This window comes from Osmerus mordax, chromosome 24 (genome assembly GCF_038355195.1).
Source record: "Osmerus mordax isolate fOsmMor3 chromosome 24, fOsmMor3.pri, whole genome shotgun sequence".
NCBI classification, from domain to species: domain Eukaryota; kingdom Metazoa; phylum Chordata; class Actinopteri; order Osmeriformes; family Osmeridae; genus Osmerus; species Osmerus mordax.
Genome location: NC_090073.1, coordinates 1,988,952 through 2,007,056, shown reverse-complemented (window position 1 = coordinate 2,007,056; position 18,105 = coordinate 1,988,952). Strand labels below are relative to the sequence as shown.

The following is an 18,105-nucleotide window of genomic DNA, read 5'->3' as shown; positions in this document are numbered from 1 at the left end:
GTCAGGGCTGTGTTAGTGTTCTCACGGCTGTGGTGGTTATGTTGTCAGGGCTGTGGTGGTGTTGCCAGAGCTGTGATGGTTATGTTATGAGGGGTGTGTTCGTGTAGTCAGGGCTGTGGTGGTGTTGCCAGAGCTGTGGCGGTTATGTTGTCAGGGGTGTGGTGGTGTTGTCAGAGCTGGTTTCCAGGATGTAATTAGTGCTGTCACATTGGTGTCCTTCACACCCAGTGGACAGCCGGAGTGGGACCTGCAGGCCAGCACCACTGACAGGCTGATCAATGAAGCCTGCACAGCACTTACTCTCATTGTGGCCATGTGGGAGAGAGCACTCTCTCTCTCTCTCCTAGTCTTTTTTTGATCAAATACTCTTTCTTTCACACTGTCTCTCCGCCTCTCTCTCCCCTCTCTGTCTCACAGTCTCACTCTCTCTTTCTTCCTCTGTCTCGCATTCTCTCTTTTCTCTTGGACACACATTCACTACAAAAGAGCAATTTTCATGTTACACCCCTGTCCCCATTTTAAGTGTCACAGCACACTGTCCTTTATCTCTTGCATATGGGTAACCCTTCAACCACACGACGTTATGAAACGTGTATGTATTAAACCTATGAGCAAGAGAGAGAGAGAGATAGAGAGAATCATTTTACAGGAACTAAGATAAGTCATTCTGAGCTGTGTCTGTTGTGAGTTTTCTGTAATTTGTCAAGAATAAATTATGAAACTCCAATTGAAGTTTTTGCAATTTACGGTTCAAACTTCAAAAATTAATTTTACCGGACCAAATCGTCTTCTCAGCACTTTGTTTTTAATAAATGTTGCTTGTTTCTTGAACTTTCTCATCTAAACTGAATAGCTTGTCTAAACTGACACTATCAATTGTTCCGGAAAAGTTAAAAGTTCAAGGCTCTTAAAGCTTGAATGTGATAAACAAGAACATTGTCTGATGAAAGTACATGCAGTTCAGTGTGAAATTCCTCAATGTTAAACACAGGGAAACAGCAATGTTCACACAGTTTAGTAGCATGACAGAGAGAGAAAGTAATTCTAAGTACTGGAGGCTGATCCCCCCCCTCCCCCCAAACAAACTAAGGTCAACACAACAACAGAAATGTTAAAAAAGACGTACCTGGTTTAATCTTGCACTGAACCAAGTGGAAATAACGTATTTTCATATGAGCCAGTCTGCATCCGTGAAAACATACTACATGAGTTCCAAGCTATTGACAGGACCCATCTGAACAATGAAGTAAAGTTCTCTCTCTTTCTCTCTCTCTCTCTCTCTCTCTCTCTCTCTCTCTCTCTCTCTCTCTCTCTCTCTCTCTCTCTCTCTCTTTCCAATTCTCTTTCTCCCTCTCTCTCTACTCATGCTGTATAAGGGGACCCTATTTTTTGTTCAGGTTTAATGTAACTTGAAAACCCAAATAATTGGCCTTACAATATCTAATGAAATGCTTCTATTGAATTTTGTTCTTTTCAATCATGTTAACATTCTTTTGAAGACTACAGTCTAGAACGGTCTGAATTTGGTTCACTTTATAAAGCCCAAAGGACAACACAGCTGTGTAACACAAACGTTTTATTGAAACCAACTATTTGGAAGTAACAAAATGTATGGAAGTACAATTCCTATAGGGATCCTACGCATTGTATAAGCATGTTGGTCAAACATAGAGACAAATGGACACGGATAGAATGATTCAATAAAATGTGAGAAGTGGTGCCATCAAGGGCAAGTGTGGAGTCTAGTCCTCCTCAGCCCTGGGGCCCCGGCAGCAGCAACAGGAGACAGCCTCTCAGGCCCTTTAGGAGTCTCCTGAGGAAGTTGCGTACCCTCTTCCTCCTACCAGGCTTCTTCTCCTCGCTCAAGTCTAATAGGGAGTTAGCTGGTGTTACTATTATTACAATGTCAAGAGTATCAACGTGATTCATATCCATTTCTTGGCATCGTTAAACCAGAAACAAAATCCTACAACTTGGCAACAAACGTACGGCACCGTGTGACATAGCAGTCACTGCCTAGCATCCAGCATAGGGTATTGTGGGTATTTGAAAGGATCTCTTTCAGCACACCCTCATCGATCACGTCGCCGCGATCATAGATCCACTCTACTTCTGCTTGTCTTTCACAACTGCCTCTTTGGCATGGGACTGTTTTGATTTGGAGTTAGGTTTAGATAAACGGTGGACTGTACCAATATCAGTGATGGGGGGTACGACCCCTAACTGTCAGGAGGATGAGCCTTCATCTCCTTAATCAGGCTGCAGGAGTCTCTGCTGGTCTTGTCATGGGAAATGCTCAGAGAAGGGATAGCTCTCACAGGGGAAGCCATATTACAGTAATAGGGTTGCCAGATGCAACAATGACAGTCGACTGTGTTTCTGCGTTGCTCAACTCATCCAGGAAGTCCTCTGACTTCTTGATACACTTCTGCCAAATTCTCTATGTTGATGGTAGAAATGTTGTTGGTGTTTGGAAAGACCTCTTGAAAAGACCTCTGTGAGAAATTTGAAAAGAGAGGGGCAAGTATAAAGGACATAAAGAGGTGCACAGGGAGAAGAGGGAGAAGGGACGGATCAGACTATCGACAGGCTCACAGCGCTTCTCTGGAACTGAGATACATCAACAGAGATATGTTCTCATACCTTAGCAGACAAGGAACCAGGGATGTTTCTGTGCCAAGCGCAAGTTCCAGCACACCTCCTTCCCGGCGTGGCGCAGCCTCAGGTGCTGGTCCACTTCCCACATCTAATAGATAGAGAAACAGAAAATTCTGTTAGGTCATCAGGAGGAATTTAGTGTGGAACTTAACGTGGAATCAAGTCAAGTCAATTTTATTTATCCCACTAGGGGAAATTTGTTTGTAGACAGGTATTAAAACACATTCAATCCATCATAAATACTACATAAACAGCACACCTGACACCACACAGAGACAACAACACAATACAGTACAGTACTGTACAGTACAAGGATCACTTCATGTTGAAAACCCAGAAATAAGTTTAGTCAATTAATACTTAATGCCATTCATTTATACAAATGTAGCCTCCCAATAGCAAAACAAACAAAAGAGTCCCAAAATCCTTTTGTTCTGTGGGTGGAAACTCTATACCTTCTTCCTGAAGGCAAGAGCTCAAACTCCAATAGCCAACATAGTCTTCTTCCTACCTTTTAGGCATACGTTTTTTCTTTCGGAAACGCAAAGTGCTCATCCAAACAACCTCAAACGTGGCACAGCATGTCCTTGAGTGCTGAGACAGACACCTGCAAAATTACAACTTAGCACAATGCCTGGTTCTCAAGCTAATCGTTCCGGAAATAAATCCCACCATAAAACTTGCACATACACAGACAGACAAGCACGCATATTTCTGAAATGATAGTATAGATGAGCTGCTACGCATGCTGTCTCACACACAATGGACATTTAGATTCCCTGGCCTGTCAGCATCCCGAATCAGGCAGGAATACTGTTGTCATGATCTTACAAAGCAGAAAGAGGGACTAATGGATTTGATTCTTTCTGTAAAAAAAAGTGAACATTATATATGGGATATTGTGACAAAACGTCCATCTTCCCAGTGGGCTACTGCATAATATATAATAGTAGTAGCCCCTATTTAATTAAAACAGTCCAATTCTAATGAAAAAAATAAAGAAATATCAGTTTCTTGAGAGGGTGGCATCTTGAAAGGATGAGATTTTTGGAGGGGGGGGGGTGGGTAGGGGAGAAGGACACTAAGGGGAAAGACTATTTTGGACATGGGTATAATTAATGTTATGTAAACTTGATACCAGTTCTCATCACACCACAAATGATAGCTTGGTGTTCACCCATCCGAATACTTTGAATAATTCTGGAGCCCTAAACTCTGTTCTCCACACCAGCCTGACTGCTGGTAAATATTTCCCAACCTTACCTCCTAGCAAAGGTGCCTGAACTGTGAAATTAACTTGGGATTGCTGGGTCAAAACTCACATGGAACCAACGTCAAAAAAAAGGGTATCGGTAGTTTAATCAGGCATCAGACAGCATTGGACACACATTCTGCCTTCAGAATTTGATTAGAGAGGATGCATTTACTTTTTACACTGGGAGATTTAACAATGATAATGGATACTATTAGTAGAGATAATTTGGATGGGAAAATACCTCGGAAGCACTTTCATTCTACTTAAGCATGCACAGGAAATACAATCTGAAACTTTCCTTTCTAAAAGCCAGACTGTGCTACTGTAAAACTACACCAAAGGGATGAATTATGGTCAAGAAGTTTTTTGTAAAAACTCTCCTAACTATCCTCTCTTTAAAGACATACAGCATACATTCACTGCTCTGTATCTTACCAACAATGTTTACACAGTTTCAGAGAAGGCTGAGTAATACAGCAAGACACAAGGTTGAGGGAAAGACACAGGAGACAGGAGGTTGAGAGAGAGAGAGAGACAGGAGATTGAGGGAGAGAGACAGGAGATTGAGGGAGAGAGACAGGAGATTGAGAGACAGGAGATTGATGGAGAGAGACAGGAGATTGAGGGAGAGAGACAGGAGATTGAGGGAGAGAAAGAGACAGGAGATTGAGGGAGAGACAGGAGTTTGAGGGAGAGAGAGACAGGAGATTGAGGGAGAGAGAGGAGATTAAGGGAGAGATACAGGAGATTGAGGGAGAGAGACAGGAGATTGAGGGAGAGAGACAGGAGGTTGAGGGAGAGAGAGAGACAGGAGATTGAGGGAGAGAGACAGGAGATTGAGGGAGAGAGACAGGAGATTGAGAGACAGGAGATTGATGGAGAGAGACAGGAGATTGAGGGAGAGAGACAGGAGATTGAGGGAGAGAAAGAGACAGGAGATTGAGGGAGAGACAGGAGTTTGAGGGAGAGAGAGACAGGAGATTGAGGGAGAGACAGGAGATTGAGGGAGAGAGACAGGAGATTGAGGGAGAGAGACAGGAGATTGAGGGAGAGAACCAGGAGACTGAGGGAGACAGGAGGGAGGGAGAGACAGGAAACTGAGGGAGACAGGAGGGAGGGAGAGACAGGAAACTGAGGGAGACAGGAGGGAGAGACAGGAGACTGAGGGAGACAGGGCGTTGAAGCAGACAGGAGAGGAAGACATGACGTTGGGTCTGAGAGGGAGATAGGAAGCTTGTCCTTCAAAGAGGCTGCCTGTGCTTGTGCTTGGCAATTACCAGCAGCAGCATCCATGTCACTATTATCATAATCATGGTTGTTTGGATGCATGCTGTTCCTGCACTCAGTCCTCTGAGTGTTTTGGGGCACTGCCGTTCATTTCCTCCCCGTGGAGGCTCCCTGTGATTATTCTTCCCGCTAGCTCCTCATCCCTATCACAGGGGAGGGGAGAGAGGTGAGGACAGGGAGCAGAGGAGTGTCGTCGTGAATTAATGCACATGTACGTTTCCAAGCGTTGCGTGTTTGCATGTGTGTTGTGACTACGCATGAGATGGGGTTGAAAGTATTTCATTATGAGAAACAGGAGCTCTCCAAGTTGCACATGTCATTGAGTAGAATCAATGAGGACGCCAAGCATTTTCCTATAAAGGGGATACATTTGCCAGACAATTTGTCAATTAAAAGTTACCAGATGGGGTGAGATTGACACGGGGGTCATTCCAGAAAAGATTTACAGACAGTACATTTGTCTGTTTAGTGAACACAGCACTGAGGCAGTAATCTCTGACCACTCTCCACGCATCTGGTGCAACATGCCCTCCACGCCAGAGAACTCTCATGCAAACTGAGGGAATGGCAAAGACGATGAGATTTGCTATACGTGACAAACAGAGTCTGTGAACGTGCAGATCAGTAAACAAATTCATATCAGCTTTATTGACAATGACAGTGGTGTTTATACAAGGCCAGAGCTGTGATGAAGCTCAAACAGTGCAAAAAATCAGATATGAAAACAATGTGGATAGCTCTTAGTGTGGATTGAAATCCCTTTAGGAAAGATTTTGATTCCTTGGTATATTTTTGCTTCAAGAAAAGCAGGATAGAATAAAAACTTCGTAAAAAAAAATGGAAGATACTGAAAACCTGATGATTACCCTAACAGCCGTAAACATCTTTAAAATACAAAACATGCATCCCTTGCTGACTCCAGCTCTGTTTACAACACACGGGACACTGAGACGAGAGTGTTGAAAAGGTCATAGTAAAATAGACACATCCATTACAACCATTGCACGCAATACTTTAACAGCCTACGACTACTCCAGACTAGAATGATCATCTCAAGCTAGGAACTTCATACTGTACGTATCTTTAAACATCATGTCTCTACTGGGCCACAACAGGCTGAGGTAGGCCTAGGCATTAGCTTGTGACACTCACAATTCAAAACAATATCTACACTATCAATGCCCAAGAAAAGTAAAAATAAATAAATAACCAAGTTTCTTGTTCTAAAACCATCTTGCATGAAATTATTTCTGAGAGCAGGGAAAAATGCCTTTCCAAAGTGCCATGATTCCTGTGATCCCTTTTATCAACAGAAAAACTGATTGGTTCATTCATTACATAGTGCAACAAGACTAATCTATCCCTCAACAAAAAAACAGAAGATTTAAAAACACAAAGTGAAACAGTTCTCTTCAATGATCTCTTTTTCTCTTCATCCTGAAGTCGACCTCGTCCAGGCCGATCCCGAGGCTGGGCCCCTTCAGGTCTTGAACGGAGCGTGTGAGGGGCCGCTGTGATTGGACAGGCTCAAAGTCCGAGGGGTCGGGGGCCCAGGTGTCTGGTTCCGACTCGGGGATGGGCAGGTAGCCTCCGTCCCGAGGCAGACACAGGCAGCAGCCGGCCCCAGACAGGTCCAGCTCGCTGTACTCGAACCCGGCGCTCTTCAGGAACTTAAAGTCCACCATGTCCAGCGACTCGCTCATCTCCACCAGAAGGTTCCAGAACACACAGCTCAGGAGGATGCCCAGCAGCTGCAGGGAGTCAGATAGGTGAGAGGTCAGACAGGTGACACCACAGGCCTCTACAGCCACAGCTACACCGACACATCCAATGTGAACACAACTACCGGGCTAGGCAGTGGATAGAATTACCACAAAAAAAGATCCCCCACAAAAAAATTGTAAAGTTTCTAAAAGGTTGTCTCCAGTTAGTGCTGACAGAGACCTTGTGTTGTACTGTCAAGTGTTGCGTGTCTCTGGACATTGTGTCGTCCCCAGAGACAAGGCTGATAATCTACAGTTGCAGCTGCCGTCGAGTCAGCGTGACGTGTAATCGCATGTCTGCGGGGTGGGGCGGGAAAAGTCTGAAAATCCAAACTTTGAAAAATTGACAGGCGACGCAGGAATTTCTTCAGAATTGGTCTCTGGAGAGGTTATTGACATGCAGTGGGTAGAGGGTGAGAACCAGACTTGTTCCGGTGTGCTCTTAACTGACCTGCGGCAGTCCGACGGCACAGCAGATTCCGATGGTGGCGCCGACATTGTCCCCCATCCAGAGGTTGACGGCATGAATGCAGCCCCGCACGTAGATCAACTCATGTAGGGTCTCACGCTGAGAAGGACGGGGGGACATGAGTTAGCCGACAAGACAGATAGGCTGGACCACACGCTTACAATTCTCAAGCAATCCTAGTCTTAAGCACTGCTCGTCTCGAGCACTCACAAGAACAGAGAGCAGCTCAAGGTGAAACTTCCGTTAAGTTTGTCTCCCTCTAAACTGTCTGATAACACTACGCATTTGTACAATGCTCAAGTTTGGCAGTGAGGGTAAATAATCAAGCTGAGCTGAATGTCAAGTCTATCCGCTTCCACCGTGGAGAACGAGTACGCAGGAAACACAAAAGTGTCTGTCTGCCTTCATGCGTTGAATACCAATGACTTTCCCCTTACATGTTCCTGAAGAGTGTTGTAGCCGCAGAGGGTGTTGACTACCTCTCCCACCTGTAAAAAAAAAAAAAAAGTCAAGGAAAGAAATCTTAAATGTCGCCGTGTAACACACTTGCGTACACACACACACGAATGCAGTCACCTTAAATGTGACCAGTATCGTCGTGGCGACAGCCATTCGGACAGCACAGTAGCGCCAGATGACCCATATATCCTCCTTTAACCCCAGCCTCCTCCAGCCCCAGCCTCACCTCTGGAGGCTCCGTCTCCCTGGATCTCATTAGAAGCTGCAGCTTTCCATCCCACAGCTCCGTCCTCTCCTGAGACCAGACCTCCCCCCCCCCCCCCCCCCCCCCCCTGAGCACTGGACACACAGACAGCCGGGGGAGCCTCTGATCCATCCTGATACCTAGTCATAGGCACAGGACAAACGCCCAGGGCCCATGCCAACCCCCCCTGTCCTCAGGACTTCCAGAACTGACTATCTGCCTGGAGCACTGCTGCCGAGATCAATCCCACTCCCCATCTGGGCTGAACATAATAGAATAAAAGCTGGTGTTTGATAATAAATCAACTGCTTCTCTGGGAGGTGGTTTGGTCCTGGGATGGTAGGATGCCAAACACAGTCCCGCTGTTCTAGTGATGGAGGGAGCTGGAGTGACTCGCATATCAGACTCTGTTCTCTGTGAAGAGCCACAGTCTGCCATCCTGCAGCATAGTGATGCATTACCAAACGATTAGGCGCCTCTAACTGGGTTACTCCGAGGCAGGGATTGCTGTTCAGGCACAGGAAGGGACCTGGAAACCTTGGAATTGGTGGGGAGCTGGAGCTAATTCAATCCATTTACCCTTCTCATGAGTCAATCTGTTCCTCTCTCTTGCTCCCCTGCTTTGTACACTCACTGGGTATCTCCCCAGCACCACACAGCTATAAACACGGATTATGGCCATTAGGGGATGTCATGAGCTGTGTGTGTGTGTGTGTCACCAGCCCTCACCGTGCCACGAACACAACATGTATAGGGGACGCCACAAGCCAGTGGGCCGGTGCCATTACAGAAGTGATACTGGTTGACACCCCAGTCCTTGTATTCGTCTCCACCACAGCAGGAGAACTGGAGGGGAAGACAGAGAGACAGTCAGTCAGCGAGAGACAGAACGTTTGAGTCAAACGGCAAAGTGCTAAACAGGAACCTCTATTTCATTCGCCAGGAGACCTCGAGAAAACCCTCCCCCGTTTGGGTCGTTCATCCTTTTAGCCCAGCCAACAGCCCCTTTACAGACGTAAATCCCACTCCCGTTTCCCCGCCACTAATGGATATTGATGTGGAGATTGCCAGAGAGCTGCCTGGTGCCTGGGTAAGATTAGGGGTCTTTCTGACACTCAATTAAGAAGTACGCTTCGACAGAAATCCATGCCTGTCGTGTTGAGTTTATGTGCTGTACAGGGCAGGGTTATACCAATTCTGCTGCTGACAAAACTAGGCATGCCATTGACTTTGCAAACGACATCAAAGAAAGTGATTTGAGGTGCGAGCAAGAGCAAAAGAAGGGACTTCGCATGCTGTGTGGCACCGTTGTCATTAGAGGTAACAGGCTTAGACGCTTGAAGGGTCTACAGTTGGGTTAATGGACGGAAAGACTGCTCTGAGACAATGGCCGTCTCCCTAATACAGAGTCAAGTGTCAAGTGCTGGAGTGTGTGCACATGACTGTGAGTGTGCAATTATTGTAAGGTCAGAGGGCTTTGCTAATCAAAGGCTACAGCTCGATTTGAGTACAGCGTCTTATCAACATTGGCCTTCTCCTAGTCATCTTACTATCTCTCAAAGACACACACTAGGATTGTGTGACAAACTCTACCGACCAAATTATATCGGTACTACAGAGAACCGATTCACTTAAATTCGACCAGTGCTAAATATTGAAATTGAGAAGTTTGGACTTATTTTTACAGAACATGTATTTTTGTTATTCTCGAGAGTTAAGTACTGAAAAAAGAGACTGTTGTGTACCAGAATCGATATTGATTCAAATGTGAACTGTACCAAACCCTAACATACACTGGCACAGACACACACAAAAACAGGCACACACTAAACAGAACGTTCCACATACTGCTTTTTGACGGTATAAAAACAAACTTGCACCTTCTCCTGCACATAATCCAGGATGTTTTTGAAGTCCAGGTCATCGTAGTAGTGTTTAATTCCCTCTCGTATGCTATTCTCGAACAAGGCTGATGTCTGAAGGGGAGAGAGGGGGAGGGAGGCCAATGAGGAGAAAGCATTGGTCAGTCAGAAAGATGTGGCTGGGATCTAAAGGTAGCTGGAGGCTAAGTGTGTGTGTGTGTGTGTGTGTGGGGGGGGGGCATGGAGGCTAGACAGCTGAAAGTGCAGAGGGGTGGGGAGGCTATGTTGAGAGTGAGAAGGGGGGGGGGGCCATAGTGAACCTTGTGTAAACATGGGGCCTCATGTATAAAAGATTGCGCAGCTTACATACCAGAAGATGGCGTACGGCCAAAACCTGAAAAGGACCTTACGCACAGAAATATTCACATGTATAAAACCGGTCGTATGCCAGGTCCTGCACACCTTTCCTTTATAAATCACAATCAACGTGAGATTGACCGCACGTGAACGAGCCACTGACCCCGCCTTGCCTCCTCCCATAAATGAATATGCAGATGGACTATAAATGCGCTCCTGAGGTCATTTCTTTGTCTGAATTAAAATGGCTAAACACGCAAAAAAGAAAAATTTCACAGACTGTGAGACCGAGGTTCTAACAACAGAGGTGGAGGCGAGGAAATGTGTCCTGTTTGGTGGCCTGTCTGTCATCAGGTATTAGTAACAAAAGAAAGTCTGCGCAGTGGAAAACTGTCACTAGGGCCGCAAATGCTGTGGGTTTGGAGAACCGGACCATGGCAGAAATTAAGAAGAAATGGTCTGATGTAAAACTCTAAATTAACCCTTGTGTTATCTTCGGGTCATTCTGACCCATCAGTCATTGTGACCCACCGTCGTATTGAGACAAATTTACAGAATACAAAAACAAAGTGAAGCATTTTCTTTTAACCGTTGGGCTGTCTCAGACCCCCCACATTGCAAAGGTTAAAAGAAAACTATTTGTTTTTGTATTGGGTAAAATTGGGTAAACACAACGATGGTTCGTTATGAACCTTTGGGTCATGTGACCCGAAGGCAGCACAAGGGTTAAGAAACATGCCTCCTGTGCGTCATGGATGAGCCAGAGTCAGGCTCACAGAGACAATTGCATTTTCCCATGCCAATCTTGTATAGTTGCACCGCACGCAAGTATATATTTCATCTGTGGTAAATAATCCGTGCTGCGTGCAATATTAACCATATACAGAGGGTGACATGCATTTCCTGAGTGATTTTGTCGATCGTTTGACACCCTCAAGTTTAACAGAAGTTATTAAATGGTGGCGGATTAAACAGTTAATAGCATTTCCCATTGGGGTTCTGGCATTTTGATGTGTTTTTTGAATAGTCAACGTCATAGATGTATAACAGCTGTAGTGGAAACTTTATTTTGTAATGTTTGGTGAGTTTCGGTAGCCTGGCTCTGCCCTCCTACGTACTTCCGCTCAATTTAGAATTTGCTTCTGTACTAGGTCTGGGAATTCGACACATAAGTCGGTTTTCTCAAATCATTTATACATCATACCATTTGCGTGAAAACCAGCGTACGCAAGCTTTTCGTGTGTACGCAACATTTATACATGAGGCCCATGGTGTCTGGATCTGTGAATAGCTGCGGTGACGAGAAAAACAAACCTTCTTCTCAAAGATGAGCGCTATGATGAGAGCCACAGCCTGGAGGAGCAGCAGAACACACAGCACGCAGAGGAACTGGAGGAGGAAGGAGTCTTTAGTAGGACACAAACCCAGGGAGGAACACAAAGTCTTTGTTCAGTGGGACTTGAGCCCCTAATCATGTTAAGCCAGATAGGAGGGAGAGATAATTGATTGTGAAACAAACTGTTCTGGGGGGCTACTTGCTGTGTACAGATACTCTAGAGACAACCTCAGGCATTCTGGATCGACCACCCAGTACGGCCTCCTCCACACATTCACACACACACACACAACTCACCATATGCAGAAGAGTCTTGTTGTCCCTGAGGGAGCCCACCATGCCCACCAAGGACACGGTGAACATCAACAGCCCCAGCAGGATGAGCACCACAGCAGGGGCCAGGAACACCCCCTCCAGGGTGCGGTTTCTCTGCCTCTCCACCTCCGCATACACGCCCACACACAGGACACAAAGGCCCAGCAGCTGAGGGACATAAGAGGGGGTGAAAACAGGGATTGGCAGGGGGGGTACCAGAGTACGAGAGCCACGCCATTCACACAACCGCAAAATGTGCATTGCTGGTCGGTAGCCTTGCTAGAAGTCCCCGTAATTAAATCTAATAGGATGAGGGCTATATTGGTGGTGGGTACCCAGTGAATGGGGTAGAGAAGATTAGAGACACAGGAAATGGCAGAAAATGGGGGAGAGAGTGTGGCCCTGTGATGCTGTCTGGTTATGTCTGCCACCTTGTTAAAAGCAGCTGGTACTGTATGGCATTTAAGGGCTTTGAAGACCAAAGCTAGAGAATGGCATTCACTCTGTGTCATAATGACACTTTCTGCAAATAAGAGGCCATATTGGGCCCGGTCCTATTGATTATCAAGGGGAGGGAGGGCATCTTTACAGAGAAACTTGGCCTCAAATCGTCTACCCTCCTCTAACACCCCCCACAGCTACCCACCTCTACCTCAGAGATTGCATGTATTCTACTGGCCCTGAGATGAAGGGCCTAAAAGCCTTTGCTCTGAGGCATGTGAGAGGGTGATAGACTAGCAGCCTACCACTTACAATCATAAAAAGAGAGTTGGGAACACAAAACAACTGCATAATGAATATAACTGTAGTATGAAGCAGAAGCCACAGGCCATAGCTAGTGGACTAGCCTAACTAAAAAGGCCAAGGAAATAATTCCTATTGATAGGAAGTAGTTCTGGATATAATTCCTATTGATAGGAAGTAATTCTGGATAAAGTAACAATGAGGAAAATGACAACAGCCCTAAAAGATTGGTCCTCTAGAAACTTACGCAAATGCACCGCTATGGATTCCCGCAAACCGTATGAATGACATTAGCTTAATAGAACAGACGATGGAGGGGGGAAAGCATTAATTAACTTTAAGAGCTGCAGCGTAGCTGGCTTCCAGCCAAGGGAGCACAAGTGGGAGGAATAGCTCTCAAGACAGTAAATCACCACCTTAGAGAGGGGCTCAGGAGATGAAGGCTGGGGGGGATATTAACAGAGATGGAGGTCAAATCAAAACTAACCACTAGCTGAAGCTTTCAATCTTTATCCAGGTCTTGGCAACAACAGGCTGATTTCGTGTAGTGCCTCAGGCTAAGAAATCAGAAGATTGGGACGCGATCTCTCTGAGTTGGGCTAAAACCATCTAAAGACATGAGTATGTGCTCCAATGGAAGATAACCAATGTGTTGTTGCAGCAATATCATCGCAAAAAACGTTTTACCATCTCTAACACGGCAGACAGCACAAGCTCTTCTGTGTCGGCTAAATATATCATCCGTCTAGTCTAGACACAGAAGGCTCTTTGTGTGGTTATCTCGCTAGCGCCAGTTCACGTTGGCTATAGCTGCCCCTGCATGAATCAGTGAAAGGCAAGGCATGGCCCTCTTTGTTAGTAGTACTGCCCCATATCTCCCATCGGAGGATGTAAAGAAAATGTTTCGACGTTACTGTAGTTGATTGCTGATATGGCTATAGTATAGGCTACTACAATCATAACCATAAACCGGTTTTGGTCCACCGACAAGCCTTAGTCATCTTCACATGTAGCTAAATGACAATTAGCTAGAGCTATACTTACCGAGAACAGCATCGAGTAGACATTTAAGGTGAATTTAATGAAGTAATAGAAATGATTGCTTTTTCTCCACTCTGAGTAAGAAGGCATGTTGACAGACGGGCAGGTTGTGTGTTTAGAAACACTGAGTAAAAAAATGTTTCTTGTACTGTAGTGTAGCTACTGGCTCTAGCTAAAAAAAAAAAAACATCGCCGGAGAAACACCTGCAGTTTCATTTTCATACTCAACTGCATCAATCAGCGCCTGTCTGTGTTGGTTGGTTATAAACGGATTAATAACATATTCACTGTGCAGTACTGTTAACGAGTGGATCTATTCATCTATATTACCATTTATAACAATAACATCTCATCCCTCTTCAACTTCCGCGTCGCGTTTAATGCATGCTCTGTTTTGGGAAATTCTTAAAGGGGCAATCCCCTTACAAGGAACAATAATGATGGCTTGGATAGGCTACAGTCGCTATATTTAAGAGCTGCACTATCTCAAATGGTTTAACTTTGCTTATTTGCATAAGCGTCTCTGTATTTAACAAGAAGGATTGTGTATTCTGCCCAAGAGAGCAGAATACACCTTGAACTTCTAAATTGAAATGGTCATAATAAATAATAAAAAAAAGCTTAAGCCTGTCAGCTAGTTAATTCTTCTGTCAACCTGTGACTAGATTAGGATCAAGTCCGTCGAAAGCTTATTTCCACATGTTGCATCAACTAGACATAGCTGCTTACTCATTTGTTTTCGAAACAGGTTGCATTCCTCCTTTTCAAAAACAATTAATAAACGGAGGAGAAATAGGCTACGTTTCTTGTAGGCTTTCGAGTAGACTACTTGGGCTTTTTCAGACCAGAACGTTTAAATAATGAGCTACTTCAGAATTTTAAGGAAGAGGTCAGACAGCGTAGGTCTGCCATCCTGAATTCTAGAGGACAGTTCAACACAAGCGTAGCCTACAGTTGGCCAGAACGTGTCTAGAATTCGGATGCCTTTATTATGGAATACAATTAAATAATAGATCGGTTATACATTATTGATCCTGTTGGGAGGGCATTTTGACACTGAGAGGTCTGCCGATGATTGCAAAATAAAACCAACTTAGACTGATAATTTATGGAATGAATGTCAGTCTGCATCAAAAATAATCATTTTATTATGACTTCATAGGTACATTGCATTTGCATTGTATTCATTTAGCAGAAGAAGCAGCTTTTATCCAAAGTTAAAAACAAATAGTGTATAAGTACTGTACAGCAAATTACCAAGAACCAGAAGTACACAGTTCTAACAATGCCAAGAACTTTATTTTTTACCAGACACAGTGCAACAATAACACTTCTGTTGTTTGACACATTTGATCTATGTGAACATCATTTTCTGATTGTGTTTTTTTTTAACAGCAATAAAATAACAATAGGTTCTTTATTAATTCAGTGCTCAGCTTGGACAATTAGTTAGAAGAAGAGGCTGTAAAAACATGACTTGGGCAACAATACACATTTTAGTATTCAAAAAAGGATGTGAAAAGGTCAAAGCTGCTGACTTCATTCGACCAGGGAGACATTGAGTTCTGAAGCGCTCTCATGTAAATGACAGCACTGTAGGTCAGGGAGTCCTTGGTCATTATGCAAGTCTCATTTCACAAACTATATTTTGTGACGGTCATCCTTGTGACCAGATGCTTCATCCCTCATAAACCATCTCAAGCACCTGTCTACTACATCATGTGTCTTTTTCTGGTTTGTTCGGTCATCGGCAGTGGTTTTTGAAATATTTCTTGAAAGTTATTCACAAGGAGGCACCCTGCAGTGAAAGTTCTTCCTGCTGACAACAAGATTGGGACTAATCTAACTAAAGTTAGAGCCAGACTAGACTCATTCTATAAGTCTAGTCTCATTCTCACACTAGGCAGGAATAAGATGAGTTAAATTAAATTGTTCCTCATCTCTAAGGTAACACAATAATTAGTTGAGCTATTTATGTTTGGGTTGCTATGTTAACAGGGCCTACATCGTGTTTCAACCAAATATATATATATAAATGATGTGTTTCTGCTCTATTATTTCCCACTTGACACCTTGTTGAAGTTTCACCTCATCCTCGAGATCCTTTCTCTTGAAGCCGCCATTAGACTCGAGACACTAAGCAAAATATAAAAATATGAATTACTGTGTTCTGACAGGAATCAAAGAATAACATCTTGGAGATATCACTATAAAAGCTCTTAACAAAGATATTGAAAAAATGAATTGAAAGCAGTGTTTTATAAGTATTCTTGGTTATTAACTTCCCCAGTGCCATTATGTTTCAGGTCAATTTAACCCGTTTCGAGTCTGTTATACTGGTCAACCTGTGTTTTTCTTTTTGATTTAGATTTTTTTTTACTTTTGCACTTACATGCAAAGTGTGACTTGAGTAAAGCCTTTACATTTACAACAACAGTATTGTGGGTCATTTTGACCAAGACACTTCCACAGAGAATTGCGCAAACCCAAAATAAAAACATTGATTTAATGCATGATATTGTTATTATGACAGGTTCTTACTGCCCTGTGAAGGTAAATATTCGTTTTCACATACTTCTTCACAGTGCTGTAGCAGATTTGGTAACACAGATGGTAAAAATTTGCTCTAAAAGACTAACAGCCCAAGAAATCCTCTCATAGATTTTGAACTGTCTGTGATACTGAAATAGGTGAAGAGATTTCAAAGGATGCTTCAGAGACAGAGAACATCTTAATAGAGATGCAGATGTTGAAATTTGGACAAGTCTGCCATTTTGTGCCCTTCTCCATCGGATAAAAAATTATGGGACACGGCAACAATCAAGAAGAGTGGTGCCAGGGAAATCTAAAGATGGTAAATAAAAGGGTCACCTGCAACACAACAAAACAGGCAGACTGTCTGCCTCCAGTGTAATAAAAATGGTTCCAACCTTAACTATTTTCTACCACTTCCAGTCCATGACATACAACCAGCTTTTGAGCTCTTTACATCACAACCAAAACTGAAAATTATTTTTATTTTTGTTTTGGGAGAGTCATGTGTTTCATGAGAATTAGAAGCCACTGGATCATATGGACTTGCATGCATAAATTGGATGGCTGATTTTATCTGGGGTTTAACCGGGTCAAATGGAGAAGCAACTGCAGTCTCTGGAATGGAGACAATGGAAGACCAGTTTTTTCAGGCACCAATCTCTCTAGAGGTGTTCCACGTAATTTATCATGTCATTCACTTTGATAAGCTTATACTACATACGGGATAGACACGAAAAAGATAAACTAGCTCAAATTAGGGAAGTATGGGATTAATGGGTGGACATTTGACCTCCTGAATAATCCCGGTCCTCATGTGACAGTAGATTAACTCCTTGTCCCATTCAGAGGGCGCTTTCCATTTTGTCTGTCAATAAGCACACCAAATAGGGTATCAAAATATGAGCAACCTGTGATGCCAAATCGATCTACTTCCAGCTACTACATGGAAGAGCACCTGTAAAGAACCAGGGGATTTGAGCGGTGCTTATTTACATTCCATCATCCTGTATTGAACTTATTTACATCCCATCATCCTGTATTGAACTGCAGAGATGAAAGCTGAACCTTGACTGGAATATTTAGAAAAAAACAAGCCTGGCATGTCTCAAAGTTAGTTTTTTTGTTGTTGTGAAAATTCAACCATTGTTTAATATTGCCCAAAGAACTAATTATACAATAATTTCACTAAAGGAGGAGTTGAGTATTTGGATAAAGTCGCATCAGCTGCCAGTGCATACTGCTCATTGGGCTGTGGTGATATTTTACAATGTTATAGAAGTGAAATGACTCAGAAGTTGAATGAGGGCAAATTGTACAGATGTCTGCTTTTCCTGGAGGAGATTGGCAAAGCACTCATCACTCCGAAGATCCTGAGGTGATCCCAGCCACCTCGATCAGATGTCGCTGCAGGTGTTGGCTGGAAAGTTCAATCTGGCATTTTCAGACCCACAGTCAATCAACAAGAAATGAAATGTTCTAATGGATACAGGTGTTGGCAAGAAGTGAAAAAGATGCCAGGTCTGCCCCTTTGATAGGACAGTAAAGCCAGCACTACATGTGTAAATGTAGGACATTCTTCTACAGAAAGCACATGGCATTTACTTTGTACATCATGAAAAGAGCAATTGTTCCAAAAAGGGTGAATTATGTTTACTACAGTATAAAATATATGTAACTGACCTTGCCTTCACAAAAAGGAGAACATTTAAACACGTTTTATCTTTATATTAAGGCTGGGTTAGCTATTTTAGCTTGTGTTTGACACGATTCAACCCAAAAT

At 43.7% G+C, this 18,105-nt stretch overlaps 1 protein-coding gene across 3 annotated transcripts; it reads right to left on the bottom strand.

Annotated features, from left to right (window-relative positions):
• Window positions 1-5,821: 5,821 nt before the first annotated feature.
• zgc:110329 (uncharacterized protein LOC550500 homolog) lies at window positions 5,822-14,161 on the bottom strand. Of its 3 annotated transcripts, XM_067228349.1 has the most exons (8): window positions 13,794-14,161; window positions 11,988-12,173; window positions 11,669-11,743; window positions 10,016-10,111; window positions 8,865-8,981; window positions 7,870-7,920; window positions 7,415-7,531; window positions 5,822-6,951 (listed from the first exon to the last, which is right to left on the bottom strand). In XM_067228349.1, exons 1-8 carry the CDS (start codon window positions 13,878-13,880, stop codon window positions 6,613-6,615), a joined length of 1,068 nt encoding a protein of 355 aa, XP_067084450.1. In that variant the 5' UTR covers window positions 13,881-14,161; the 3' UTR covers window positions 5,822-6,612. The 3 variants fall into 3 exon arrangements, with proteins under 3 accessions (XP_067084450.1, XP_067084452.1, XP_067084451.1); XM_067228351.1 differs by lacking the exon at window positions 8,865-8,981 and having other exon boundaries at window positions 13,794-14,152; XM_067228350.1 differs by lacking the exon at window positions 10,016-10,111 and having other exon boundaries at window positions 13,794-14,152.
• Between the last annotated feature and the right edge of the window lie 3,944 nt (window positions 14,162-18,105).

Excerpts from the sequence above, each read along its gene's own strand:
- zgc:110329 (XM_067228349.1), bottom strand. The coding sequence starts at position 13,880 with ATGCCTTCTTACTCAGAGTGGAGAAAAAGCAATCATTTCTATTACTTC. Across the intron at positions 7,921-8,864 it reads CATGTTGTGTTCGTGGCACG|GTGGGAGAGGTAGTCAACAC; the intron begins GTGAGGGCTGGT and ends TTTTTTTTACAG. Across the intron at positions 6,952-7,414 it reads GTGCCGTCGGACTGCCGCAG|CTGCTGGGCATCCTCCTGAG; the intron begins GTCAGTTAAGAG and ends GACTCCCTGCAG.